Source organism: Vanellus vanellus (assembly GCF_965231255.1).
Source record: "Vanellus vanellus genome assembly, chromosome: 12".
Taxonomy (NCBI): Eukaryota; Metazoa; Chordata; class Aves; order Charadriiformes; family Charadriidae; genus Vanellus; species Vanellus vanellus.
In genome coordinates this window covers 19,656,523-19,671,015 of record NC_138917.1, presented here as the reverse complement: position 1 = coordinate 19,671,015, position 14,493 = coordinate 19,656,523, and the positions used below count along the sequence as shown (strand labels likewise).

The 14,493-nt window shown below is 38.8% G+C and overlaps 2 protein-coding genes across 2 annotated transcripts in view; both read right to left on the bottom strand.

Moving 5' to 3' along the window:
* Nucleotides 1–336: 336 nt before the first annotated feature.
* Nucleotides 337–14,493, bottom strand: part of LPCAT2 (lysophosphatidylcholine acyltransferase 2) — a 30,589-nt gene continuing 16,432 nt past the window's right edge. Inside the window, exons 8-13 of the mRNA XM_082489582.1 lie at nucleotides 13,129–13,211; nucleotides 12,454–12,579; nucleotides 11,175–11,328; nucleotides 4,161–4,259; nucleotides 2,202–2,343; nucleotides 337–1,930 (exon numbers count right to left, since the gene is read on the bottom strand). Coding sequence (XP_082345708.1) covers nucleotides 1,683–1,930; nucleotides 2,202–2,343; nucleotides 4,161–4,259; nucleotides 11,175–11,328; nucleotides 12,454–12,579; nucleotides 13,129–13,211 — 852 coding nt within the window. The 3' untranslated portion in view covers nucleotides 337–1,682. The remainder of the gene's footprint in view (nucleotides 1,931–2,201; nucleotides 2,344–4,160; nucleotides 4,260–11,174; nucleotides 11,329–12,453; nucleotides 12,580–13,128; nucleotides 13,212–14,493) is intronic.
* CAPNS2 (calpain small subunit 2) lies at nucleotides 8,512–9,839 on the bottom strand. The gene has a single exon (XM_082489402.1). The coding sequence runs from the start codon at nucleotides 9,731–9,733 to the stop codon at nucleotides 8,864–8,866; it is 870 nt and encodes a 289-aa protein (XP_082345528.1). The 5' UTR covers nucleotides 9,734–9,839; the 3' UTR covers nucleotides 8,512–8,863.

The window sequence follows — 14,493 nt, the reverse complement described above, 5'->3', positions numbered from 1 at the left end:
GCATTGTACCTGTAAATGGCAATACTTTATTTTCCATCAGAAAATGGCGGTATCTCTCCACGTACCTGCAAATCTTTGTATCGTATCCCTTCTTGCTGAGCTAGCCAGCAGAAGTAATTCTTTGGAAGAACATCAGTCCTGTTCTACTTTTCTACCCTTTCCATAAAGAAAAGTGCCAGCACACTCAGAACTAAAACTGCCAACTCAGGCTGCATTGAGTTTATCAAGGTAAGACACCGTAAGGATGATTTCCTGGAACCCCCCCCAGCCCCTTAAGGTAGAGAGAGTATACTTCCCACTGGACTAAAAAGACTTAGCTGTTCAACTCAAGTCTTTTAAAAATATAGATTTATTTTAAGCACGTGAAACATCAGGATAGGCACAATTATAAACACAGAAAGATTAAACGTGGCAATGAACTTGCAGCCAGACAACACAAGCAATAACTTAGAGGCAGAGGTTACCATTTCACTTACAAAACCTGCTGAAAATTGGTTCTTTTCGGTACTAGACGTTCTAGTCTTTGCTCATCTCAGTTGTAATTTGAAAATATTCTGTCATTCCACCCCTTCTGAGTTTTTATTTAGAAGTTACCTGCATAAATACCTATATATTTTAAATACTGTTTAAAGTGCATTCAGGTGAAGGATGGAAAAAGGTAAAGGCCCAATTTCCAGTGCGCTAGAGGGGCCAGGCAAAACATACTCACATCATTGACTAGAAAGAGCTTGGTTTTGAATTGAACTCTAAGAACATATTGAGTATTGGCACAGTAATGCAAACACGGTTTCTAGGAGACAACTTTAAAGTAGATACCAACTACTAGAACTATGACTTGACAGCATATTTGCCTTTTAAGTTTTGCAGAGCAGGGTCACATTCCTCTGTTGATAATTACTAGAATAAAAATATGCTGAAGGTTGAAATGTTACGCCTAATGTGATCCTGAACAGTTGTTACTGTAAACAACATTGAATTGAAATAGTCTTATTGTCTGCATTTTCCTGTAGTCTGTGAGCTGCTATCTTGGAATTCCAATTAGTTTTTTGTTGTTAGAAGTGCATCCATTTCCATCTTTAACTAGCCTTTAAGTCTAAAGCCGTTTCTGTTAATATCAGTGAATAAGCATGTCTTGTTCAGGAGCTTAGGCTTTGTAGTTCACAAGTAGTTAAGGGAAAACTAAGGACAGCTAAAAGAAAACACCGGCTTCAACTCTCAGCTTCTGGTAATTCATTTTTGCCTCTCGGAAACTTGGCAAAGGCAAATTAAAATGCTCTGGCATAATTTTTTTTCCCTTGAGACATATTGGGGATATAGAGAAGTTGAGCAGCACCAAAAATTCCACTTTTTTTTACACAAGTGGACTTCTCAGTCTACTTTCTGAGAGGTAACTGCACTGCTGGAGCCTCTTACCCCTCTTAGCACATCTGTTATCTTCTGTGGAAGCATGAACTTAAAAGACAGTGAACAACATCTCCAGTATTGTGATACTGACATCAAGGACAGAATAGTTACAGTGGTTTTCCCCTTACTCTTGAACAGGAATAACTCCTCCTGCTATGAAAGTAAAAATAAGAAACTTTTTTTTTTAATTGTAACTTCCATCTCTATTTTATATAATTGTGCTTATGAATAGTTTGGGGAGAAAAATCCTGTTGAATTCAAGAGCTAAATTCTTCAACTCAGTCATCCTTTTTGTCAGAGGTACTTGAGTTATCCTCTTCATTGTCTTCAGGACAGACTTTATTTCTTGCAACTGGTGTTGTTTCTGAGACTGGGATCGTACTCTTTCTAACTGGACTGTGTTTGACTTCAGGTGACTCAATGTAATCCTCCTCCAACATATCTGACTGGTATCTCTGTAGCTCTAGGTATGTAGTAAACAACTTGGCATATTCCGGATGCTTGAGTGCAAAGTCCTTGAACTCATCTGAAAAATATGAAAAATACAGATACTATAGCGCAGCAACAGAATCAAAGAAAATTTCTGTGCCTGCTCCTTTGACTGAAGCTGATCTCCAGTTACTTTCCTCTGAAGCATCTTGGACAAGTCACACAAAGTATCTAGGTCTGTGCTTCAAGAGTTTCCCCCAGAAACAGGGTATGAGAACCATCAGATAATTTCAGGGAGAAAAAAGACAGGAAACTCCGTGTCAATATGCCTATCAGAGTGCTCTTTGTTACAGAAGGACATAACTTACCATAGGACAGTTTCCCCGTTTCATCTGCATCTATTTCTTTAAAGAGCATAGAAACGTCAAGCTCAGGCACCCCCAGAGCTGACTGAATGATACAAGCAAACTCATCTTCTGTTATAGTGCCATCCTCATCCATGTCAAAGAGCTGGAAAAGACATTATGTGTAGAAATACTTTAGCATCAGTTTGCCCAAGAACCTTCTGTGCACATCAGCCACCCATATTAGGTTTCTAGTATTCAAGAGGTGAGCTGCAAACAACGCCTGATATTTAAAGAGACTGGCTGTATCTGAGCTACTGTCTCCTGCAGAAGATTTTAAGTGTTTTCTCTGGAATAAGACTAAGCAGACACTTAGCAAAGCAATGTACACGCTATGGTTGGGATTAGAATATTTTATAACAGGAAAAGTATGTAGCTAATCTGTAACAACAAACAAACCTCACAGCATTAGTTCAGTAATAAAACTCACAGAAAAATGATAAAAAACAAAATATAAACAAAGGTTTATGTTAATTTTCACCATGAGCTATGCTAAGGTTCTACTGGATTCAGCCACTGTATACTGGAACATCTTAGGTTTCAGTCTTCATTTTCATTAAGTTATGGCACATCTGCCATCAGATTAAACTTGCCATAGTTTATGCTCTGACATAAACCACCTAAATTTTAGTATAAGTGATCTGTCACCCACTAAGGAATTACTGTAATTATCAAGGAATTTTGATGACTGGAATGCAGGCAGTAGATGTACACTGATCTTCCCATCCTTCCCAGCACAGTGACAGTAAGCATCTGCTATGAATCAACCCCATGAGAAATCCAAGGGATGGATGGCTCTAGTTCTTAAGTACTTGCTAGAGGCAAACTTTCCCGTCGCGAAGGAGAGTACATTCAGTGGCAGAGAAAACAAGTATCAAGGGGAAACCCATGGTTTCATTTCAGACTGAAACAGGCTTTTACCAGCTGAACCAGTCATTTCACACCGAAACTGGGAATTAAAACAAATTACTAATTTTATAATCAGCGCAACTTTTAAGATACTAAAACATATAGTCTAGAAAACAAAACAATGAAACAGCAACAATAGCTGCTAGGCTTGTTTCTTCATAGGAATCTGTGGTGATAAAACTTCCCTGAAAAAGCACAAATCACTTTGAACAGCTGCAGCACTTATCTGTAAAGCAGCCAGTGGATATAATGGATTGCCATATAAATTCTGTACTTCTTCAGTATGCATCAGTGCTAAAAAGTATCCAGTTTAAGATGAACATGATCCATCTCTCAATATATTGTTCAATATGGTTCGTAAGAACAGATTAGTGAGTAAAATAACTGAATCTGTGTCAAAGATCTACTAGGAAAAAAAAAAGGTGATGAGCATTTTTCTATTCAGGGATTCACAGCCAGTACATCCCTGGTCACATATTGCCTACTCGTACCTGAGATTTGAAAGGAGCTACTGCTCCTTGACTGCTTGTACTATCAGGACACCATAGTACAAGCCAATAGATGATCTTAGATGCAGCCCAATTTTGGATGTGCCAGTCCTGAATAGCCCTGCTTGAATTTTTTCCCCTCCTCTTTGTTAACAACAGTGACTCTACTGAGCACTTGACCCACAAGAGGATATTGCTCCATCTATTGTCTACTTGTGACATTGAAAAATCACAGCAAAAAAAACCCCAGGCAAAAAAATTGCAAGTGTTGCTGAATCATTTTTGGAGTTAGCATGCCAAGTTACATACTCATTAGTGCCTTCACATGGCTTTTGAAACCTTTTCCTATGAAGCTGATGCTCGCAATTCTCCCCCTCCCCTTCACACTCTAAATGTCAATTGGTTTAAGAGTATTACTTGCATTTGCATAACAGATTGAAGCTATGAACTTATGATTTGAAAGCTAACAGATTTGCAGTCAGTCTTGATTTGTCAGGTTTGTAGATTTACACTAAATTGAACTTACCTTAAATGCCATCCGAATAGTCTCTTCTGTGTTGGCTGGGTTACAAAGAATAGACAAACCAATTACATATTCTCTGAAGTCGATGGTGCCATCTCCATTCTGTAACCAAAATGCGTATGGCAGTAGTTGTAGTTAATATAGCAAATAATTTTAAAAGCTGTTGTATAAATCAAGTGTACAACATGCACTAAGACAGTTTACAAGACTAAAGGTATTGGTTCTTCCTGGAAAAAATACTGACAGCTTGCTAAACATATGTAATACTAGGGCTGAAGCAGCAATATACGTATTTTCAATAGCTAGAAACTGGGTATCACTTTCTATCTTGTAAACACCCAAACAAAAAAGACTTAAAACAACTTAGAAGTTTTTCTTTAGTATTTAGCTCTGAGAAGCCTCTAGCACGAACCTAAACACCTGTGTTTGAGGTAAATTTAACAGTTCATGTAGCACTGGCACTTGCTAAAGTTCAGAGATGCAACATCCTAGAATAAACAAGCCAAAAGTGAGGCTGTTGCCTTGAGTTAGTTCTTCCTAAGAAGAACTAACTGCCAGTGAAAGTGCAGCCTGATGGTGTGGTAAATCTACAGGGTCTATCTCAACCTTTTCTTTGAAGCAAATGCATTGCCCTACACGCTATTTTGAATCAAATACCCTGCCCTATCTTTTAAGCCAGAAATGCAATGAAATAATTGTAACGGCCTCTCCGGTAATTCCAGTTTTGATCTGAATGAACACTTCAGTGTGTTAACTACAAAGCTACATCAACAAAACTTTTGAAGCTTGCTTTGATGGGATTAGTGATTAATTCTGTGTAAGCTGCTTTATATTTGCAGATAGGGAACATCGCAGACGCCTGTTGAAATATATGTTTAAGTCAGTAGTGTTCCTCAAAGTTCTTTGAGGGGTTTGGGAAACATCCAGTCTGGGGAAGAAGCCATATATAAGCGTTAGGTGATGGGATAGAGTAGTTAATGAAAGCATAGGTGAGATGACTAGTAGCTCATAGTTTGGACCATTCACAATAAGGGCATTCATCAAAAACATTTTAAAAGCAAATGAGTGTAAAGTTGAGTTCCTTTTGTGGATAATGTGTTATACATTTCAAGAAGAAAAAAAACAGACTTTCTAAGTCTGAGAACAGCACAAAACATTTTCAGCTAAGCAAGAGAGGAGTAGTCTCCTGGGTAAATCTGTAGTGAACAGCCAGATCTAGAGTCTATTTCTGGCTCTCCTACCAACTTCTAATGCTCACTTAAGCATACCAGCCTTAACCTTTCTGTTTTGGTTTTCTGCTGCTGAATAGTGGAATATGGAGCTTGCCAGTGAAGAAATGCTAAGGCTGCTCTGCAGAGCGCTTTGAAAATCTTGGGTTCTATGAAACAGGGATTTCTGTTGCTGAATTTAGGTCATAAGATAGTCCTTGATTAACAAAGTATGTGTAATAATGGATTCAGTACTAACTTTTCTTTATCAAGCTATATATTCGACAGGATTTAAAACTACTAAGATAAAATTTTATTTAGCCTTCAAAACCAATTCAGGACTGTTTTGCACAGACAACTGTTATTTTCTTTATATTGATGGTCTAACCAATCTTTTTTGAAGACATGAAACCTCTGAATATCTTGTACGTTAAAGGCCTGTGAATTTTAAGGAAGCTTTTTAGCAAAAATATGAATCGTCTTTAAGTTACTTGCATGTGTGTCTATGGGATATAACTTTCGTCAGTTTTTAATAATTAGAAAAGGACAATGTTCTCTTATAAATGCCACTTTATTTACAAATCTTTGCTTTCATTGTGCTGCGGAGTTTGACATTAAATATTTTGGCTACATCAATAATAGATCTAACTTTAAAATGTATCATTATAAACCTAAACTCTTAAAACAACTGAAGCAAACGTGTAGATAATAATTGTTCAAAGTTCTATGAAATACTATTTTTGGATTGTTTTATAGACTGTATTGTTAGCAACAGATTGTTTGATGCCATTAGAGTATTTTTTAAAATTTATTTTTAAAGTTAAGAACAAGTATCACAGGAAAAGAATTGGGAAGTAAACTTTAAATAAAATAGCATCATTAAAAAACAACTTCTGAAATCAGTTAACACAGCTTTGACTGCACATGGAAAAATGACATGAGCTAACAAGGGTCGTATTACTTTTATTAAACTGCTAAAAGCCAGTAAGCAAAACTAGAGTGCAATCTGATACACAGAACTTCAGCCATCTGAGTAGGAAATAAACTTATGATACTTGCAGGATCATGTTGTGACTAGCTCTACTAAACCCTAGGATGCTGGCTAACTTCCAGATGCTCTGGCATTTTGGTTAAGGAGAAACGATAGGGTTGTTGCCTGGAAAAAGAGGTGGGAGTTAAACTGAAAATGCAGGAAAACCTTCACCGCTCATGTAGCACCACTGCAAAGAAGCACTTGCAATAGTCTTTCTATGCATATCTAGCTGTGTTTGCAGCCTATGCATCCAAGAATATTTTAAGGAAGCAACATCTGAGTTGAGCTCCAATTCTCTAAATAGCAAAGCAGAACATCAATATTTATATATTTGTATTTGTGTTACACAAAGTAACCAGGACATAGCATAATCTCAACAACCCTTGTTTTCTTTCAGGTAACTAGTTTTCTGGTACCACTTTCACTATAGCATGCTATGGTAACTAGGGTTTTGTTGTTGTTTTTTTATATAATACAGTAAATCCTACACTTCGGGAAACGCGAAAGTTTGCATTGTCATGAACAGTCTCCATTTAGAGTTGCACAAAGAGATTAGGGCTAGATGATCAGTTGGCAATCTCTGTGCAAGACAGATGCAGTCGATAAAGTTTAAAGTACTACTGCCCCAAAACTTCTTTCTCACTATGTAAAGCAACAGGAAAAATCAAGTGTGTGTATGTGCGTGTGAGTTGTTCCTGTTCTGATTAACTAAGTAATCCCTGAGTCACAGCGCTACCACAGAGAAGCTACAACTGGACTATTTGGAGAGGAACTGCAGATGCACCTCTCGTGTTCATATCCAGGCTCAGTCATTTAAGAGACTATTGCTGTAACTCCAAAATCTCCACCATCTATTGCTACATGCACATTCTAACTAGTCAGAAAGGGAAATTCTGAAACAAACCTGGTAGGATGGTGCTTACCTAGAGATATCACACTTTCCCTTGTGCTCAGTTTTCTATTACTCAGAGCCCATATGCCACTGTGGATAACTTTGAGCTTTTCCATTGAATAATGGGGAGGGGGTAAATGCCATTAGGAAGGAATTGACCTCTTTCATCACAATTTGAGCCAATATGAACATTTTTACTGTTTCTGCTGACCAGTTTGGTATTAAACAAAGCGCAGGTGGAAGAAAGTCTTGGCAAAAGTTTTAAGTTACTTTTTCCTAAGTTACAAGTAAAAGGCTTCTGCAAGTATACCAGGGAGGAGATTTCATCAATTTGGAAAATACTATTTGCCAAGTGTAACTGCAAGATTTGGAAATCAAAGCTATGGAAGTTTAGAAACAAAACCAAACCACAGTACCCCATTAGTATTCAGATGCTCTGCAGGTATTGCATGGTATTTCTCAATTAGTCACTGATGTCTCCCCGGGGAGGGGCAGGGCCATGTGGGCTCTTACATCTGGAGACTGCATGTAGTGTGTAGTGGCAGGCTGTGCTACTCCACTCATCGTTTCACATTCCAGTCAGCTAGCACACACCCTAAACAATTTTCTTTTAAAGCAGCAGAGCCCTGCTGAGAAATCTGCCTTGTTTCACTGCAGTCTAAGGGCTGTTTTCATCAACTATGTAATCCTTAATTCAAAGACATTTACCTTTGACAGTTCATGTTATTCCTGTTACTTTTACTCAAAAATTGGCATCTTAGACAGAACTGCGTAACTATCTTGAGTGGGATGCTGCACCCTGATAAAATTTAACTCGGATAGCCAGAGGTGGATTTTGGCTGGCTGGCTGCTATGTGACTGCATTACAACAGCAAGCTTCTCTAAATATAAATGTAGTATTTTAAGTTGTTTTCATTATAACTATAATAAGGCTTCAAGGAAAGAGAGACAAGACTCGTTAGTAGAATTGTAGGAAGGAGAAAAAGGTTGTAAAAGTAGCCTTATATGTCTTCCATTTTGTCCTGGCCAGCAGGTAGAACTGACAATACCACTCAGGTTTTGCTTCAGCAGACACACATGAAAAAGCAGAATTAGGGAGGAAATTAAATAGGATCATTATAGTTAGTGCAACTCTCATGTTTCCCCCTTGTTAGAAATAACTGCACAACTCTCTTCACTAGTGATTGCCTTCAGGCAAGCAGAGCTTTATTCCACCTTAGTGAATGCTGACAAATCAGAACAGTAATGTCACAAACCAACACCAAACTTACTAGCTTTTCATATAATACACTCATATACAAGCCACTTTACATGAAGAAATAACTAAGCCTTGATCCTTCAACATATTCCCTTACTTCAGAGTTTAGGGACAGACTATCCAACTGACAACTTACACAAACCCTTCAGGAAAGCAGACTAATGTGTGCACAAGAGGAATCATAACACTTTAAGCTGAGCTATCTACCACTAGCTATGTCTGCCTTAGAAGAAGGAAAAGACTAGTTCTATAGTACAGGGCTGTAGTCTTCCATGTATATCTTCCAGATGAAGCTTATTCTTCTCTGCTGTGCCTTCAAGAATACACAGTCAGCTGCAGCCAGTCCTCAATGGTCATTTTGATCTGTCCATCTCCATCTTGGTCCAGGGACTTGAAGGCCCGGAACATGCTGTCCAATCGTACCAAGCAGCTAATGAAGTTGTTGAAATCCATGCTACCATCGTCGTCGGCATATCGGCGCACAATTACCTGGCAGAGTTGTTCGTTCAGATGGAACCCTGCAGCCTTCAAGGCGTCTGGCAGCTGAGCTCTCCCAACAGTGCCTGACTGATCAGTATCATACTGCTTGTATACGCATTGCCATTTCTTGATGTTGTTCCACAGATACTTAAACTCTTCAAAGCCCAGTTTGCCATTTGTATCGCTGTCCATGACAGCTACCATGCTACGGCATGTGTCTAAGCTGAAGCCATCTGTCTTCAAGTCTTGATGTCTGGAAACCACTTTGTTCAGGATGTCCCTTAGCTCTGTGGCACTCACTTCCATATCCTCTCCAGCCAGCTGGGCAAAAAGGCGACGAAACTGTCTGATCTCCTCGCTCTCATAAGCTTCCACATTTGTAAAATGATTGTGAGGAGGTGGAGGTGGCTCTGGATTATACTGAGCTGCTGCTTCACTTATAAGATGGACAAGACCTCCAACAAGTCCTCCAAGATTCCCTCCATGTCCACCTCCTGTTAGGAGACCTCCAAGACCACGTGCAAGGCTCCCTCCACGACCACTACCGCTTCCTCCACTCAGCAAAGCTTTAACGAGGAACATCACGATGGTTTTTTGAAGGTAGTTTCTCAGAGACCCAGTGCTTCTGTAACTCTCCGAAGCCTCACTGTCTCTGAGCAGGGCGTGGGCAAAACACAGCTTATCTGCGTGCTTAGACTTCACCATGTCTGTGCATGTCCCCACCTGCCAGTTATCTCAGATCTTGGTAGTTTCTGTCAATTGCTGATACGCCTCTCATTCTTTCTTTCTTCTCTGCATAGTTAGCTTTATATGATTTGAGGAATCTTTTTAGAAAAAAAAAAAAAATGATGAGGCTGAAAGCCACAGAGCCGAAGTCTCAAAATAAAATACCTGTGCTCATAATTGAAGCAATTTGAAAAGAACCCTGCCATATTAGTGTGACCATTCCTCAGTTAAGCTGATCTCCTTAAAGATGAATGCAACGAAAATTTAGCAGTCTCGTCTGTTCTTGTAATCTTTTATGCCTTCAAATTTTTAGTGAATTGAGCATTATGTTGCTAATTCTACTCACTAACACTGTTGCGCCAGATAGGGAAAGTGAAAGGAATCTTGACTGCCCTTAATTATTTTGGTTGCCACACCATTTCTCTTTCTATATTTCTATTGTGTGTACTGTGCTTCAGGACTCAGATTACATGTTCATAGGAGCCAGTGATCCAAGGTGGAGAGGCAAGAATGAAGAAAGGATGGGTACCTAGCTCTGCTAGAGCTTCAATGCATTCAGCAATTAAAGAAATACATTTGACTCCTCTATACTGGAGCTTGTAAAACCTTTTCATCTGGAAAAATCCTGAAACAGTTTTAATCAGTGTATACAATGCAGTGACATCCCAAAGACAGGTGTGCTGCTAAAGCTAACTTAATCGGGAAGAGTGATGCTGAGTTGGGACAGCCCCTAAGATAAACAAACTCCATCTCACTAGCATTTCTAGTACAACACACTGCTTCAATGTAACGCATATTGGATGCCCAGAAGTAAGGTGAGTCTATGCTACGCTCTAGTCACTGACACTTCTGGTATAGTCAGAGGGGCGCATCCACAGAGCAATTTTTTTCATCTTCAGAGAGAAGCAAAAAATGGGAGAGATCACCACTGAGTATGGAGGAAAGCCTAATGATCAGATTAACGCATAGCCTCCTTTATAGCTGGAGATAGGCAAGAGGTGTCCTTATAGTGTCTAATAGCACCCTTCACAGACACAGCAGGAACATACGCTCTAATCAGCTCCAAACTGCCTTAAATTATCTACTTACAACTACATCAGTTAATTAAGCTGTCAGAGTGTACATAAGCTCAAAATCTAGTATAGGCAGAAGGAAATATTCAGCCATCTTCAGCATGAAAATTATCATCTGACGGTGGGGCAGCAACTTGGTCCAAGGGATGGCTGTCATCTCACAAGCTACAAACTGACCAACCTTTTTCCATTGAAACTTAAGAAGGAAACTAAGAGTCACCTATCTTGCCTACAGGAATTGCTAACCAGGAAGCATTTACTAAGCTGGACATAATGAATTAAATATCCTTTTGGGATGTGGTTTTTAACAAATCTTTGTCAACAAGTCAGTTAATGCAACTACTCACCCTGTCAAAGAGTAGAAACAGCTCTTTGAGGACATCTGAAATAGGCAGCTTCAAGTACTCCGCGAACTCCTCAATTCCAATTCTTCCCCCTTTGGAAGCACTTGCAATAGCAGCAAAGGTATCCAACTGCTCTCTGACATGATTCCATTTTAGGCTATGCAAGCACAAGGGAGAGGAGATATTTCTATACAGCAGATCTTGGACAGATGGAATTTCAGTAGGAGTTATTACAGTGTACAAAGACGAAAAATAGCCAAACAGAGGATGTGTGTACAGAATTAGAAATGCTGTACTTCCAACCTGATATTTTGTATGAAATCAGCAATTAAGGACTGCTCCCCCCTGGTTATTAATATTAAAAGCAGGCAGTTCTATGCTTGGGTACATCAGAATTCCTTAGAGTAACTTCCCAAACCTAGAATCATCAGTCCGGTTACTAGGCTAGTCTAGCAGAGAGCTTTTCATCACCATAAATTCACATTGTGCTCTAGGGTGAATATTTCTGTAACAGAAGGGAACAGATCTCGGCTCTATTAGCTAACTGTACCCAAACGCTAGTATTGCCACAGCCTGAGAAGTATCTGATCTGTCTGCAGAAATACACCACTGCACCTCAGTAAGAATAATTAGGACTGCTGTGTAACTATTGAAGATTGTCCCAGAGTTCTATAAATGGATATATAGCAAACATGTAGTAAGTCAAGATTTACTGAGCACATACTTCAGATTTGACCACAGCCATGCCAGGTTATTTGATGGAGTTACTGTATGATTAAGTGGTTCTGTCCTCAAATTCCACTGTATCCAGACAGAAAAAGTCAATGCCACTAGGGAAGTGTGGCTGCACAGTACAACTAAGAACAAACAGCAAGCCACTGCCTGAAGAATCAGGCTGGAAAGAAAGCTTTTTACTTCCTTCTGTACACTGCCTGTGCATCTCAACAAAAGCAATTTAAATTGGGCACCAAGATTACCATCAAGTGCCTAAAATAGGTACTGCTTTATCTTCCTCACCTTTAGGTAAGATAAATCCATAAAAGATTAGAAAAATGCATTTTTTCCTCCTGTAACACTGTGCACAAAAATTACTTGAGATTAGTTCTTACTGGGGTTTTCCTCACCTCTGATTTCCATATAGTTTATGTATGTAAGTTGTATACACAAATACACTATATTACACGTGGCCAAGTCAGTTGTCAGGTACTTTATCCTTTCGTAGGTGGCCATCAACACCTTCAGCACTGCAGTAATTATGTTACCAACAGTTAAACTTCCTTACTTGAGTTTCTTGCTAATTTTGGTGAACTCCACCAGTCCAGCTTCCATGGGTAAAGTCAGCTGTCCTGCTGAAATCATCAGTCTGCAATCTTCAAAAGTGTGATCAGTGACTGGCACATTCAAAGCACTGAAACAAAATTAAGGAAAAAGAAAAACCAATTTCCTATATTAAAATTACCTTTAGTTGACTGTTTCCCTTTTTTGTCTCAGTTTGGCTTTAATGCTGATAGACAGAACAAGTGATAATTAATTCATGCACTGCTGCAAGTAGGATAAAGCAATACATACCATGTTGTGAAACCATACTGTGAAACACATTATGGCAGCATTATGATGTTTTAGTCTAGATTTACAGTCTCATAAATACAGCCCAGTAACCTTGGAGAACAAACCACCCACTTATTCTTGCCAAGCAAATAAGGGAGCAATTTATTCCAGCTTTCCATGAATTGAACATACTATGTTCCAATGTAAGACAACCTTCTTTATGCTCCATGGAAATACAGTCTGGGTGTTTTCGTATAGGAATCTGACACCTCTTAGTCAAAATCTAGAGCAATTCCTATATATAGTACCTGGGACTTGACTAAATTGTACTTCGTGGCTAGGACATATATGGAATTGCTGGATAGAAAAGAAAAGTTCTCAAAGATTTTATTCATGCCCGATTACATACGTTGCCATGGTTTGCCGGACTCTGTTGGCAAAAAGAATAGGATCATTCTTTTCTTCTTCAGTAGGAACATGAACGGGCAGAAACTGAAAAAGATGAGTTATCCAATCAATTCAATAGTCACCACTTTATTAGCAACACGGACAATTTCTTGTTATTGTTTGGAATGGGGGGGAAAAACAGGAGGAAAAAAAAACAGCCATGCAATGAAAGAACTGGACACTAGAGGTCTCACCCGCCTTAGAAACCACTCGGGCTCCTCTGCCCTAGCCACACAAATGAGGTTTAGTCCAAACCTGCCTCTTAAAGATTGGTAGAAACTGCTTTAATATGAAAAATCAACCCCCCAAAGAAGGAAAGTATAATAAATACATACTTAATTAGAAAATTAAATGCTACATTGGTAAGAATATGAGTCTGAAATACTGTACACACCTTTCCAAAGATTTTTATAAGTAATGTTATACACTGGAATAGTGTATGAAAGGTTTATAATGCTTTTAAATACACACTGTAGTCCCACCTCGTACCTGTTAATTGTATCTGACAGCATGTGACTGATAAGTTTCCTGTAAGTTTTTCCTCCCTGATAAAAATGTTAAGGAATCTTAGTTCTGAATTGTAAGTAGAGCACTTACTGGATACCAATACTGGAAAATTTCGGAACTTGAAGCAGAGAGTAAAAAATCCCAACAAAACAACCCCCTCTCTTCCCAAACCTAGAAAATGCCCCAGATATGTAAATGGCAACACATTTACTGTTGAGGATTTATTCAATGGTAATATGTAAGAAGTTGAAGTAGCAGTACACTAAAAATGTACTATAGATGAATTATTATCTAACATGGCATGAATCAGCATCTGTTTGTTTGCAAAGCAGTGTGTGTGGAGAAGTGTTCTGTTCTTTGTACTTCAGTCTACAGCGGTCACTTGCAGCTCTGTTTACTGTGCCTTTTCTCACTTATGATTATTGTTTATCTTGGTACTGCTACTCCATGCCCTGCAATCTCACCCTTAAATCCTAAAATACACAGCAATTCTAGAATAAGTATAAGGTGTTTCTCATGGTTCATTGGAAGATAGAGTTGCTAGTTATGTGTCAATATGTTTCTTCAGTTATATTGCAGTTGCTGGTGATGCACTAATAGAGTGGTAACTGTCCCCTATAAATGCAGTCCATCCTGAACAGCCTTTTTATGTTTGTTTTTAAGGAATGCTGCCTCTTTATGATTAAACCCAATAAGTTTATGGAATCGGTTATCTGTCAAATAGCCATAACAATTTACTGTTTATAGCTAAAAGTTTCCTCCCCTGTAAGGACAGCAGGGGTCCAGCTGTTCGCATGAAGGTTTGAGATTTCATTTCTTC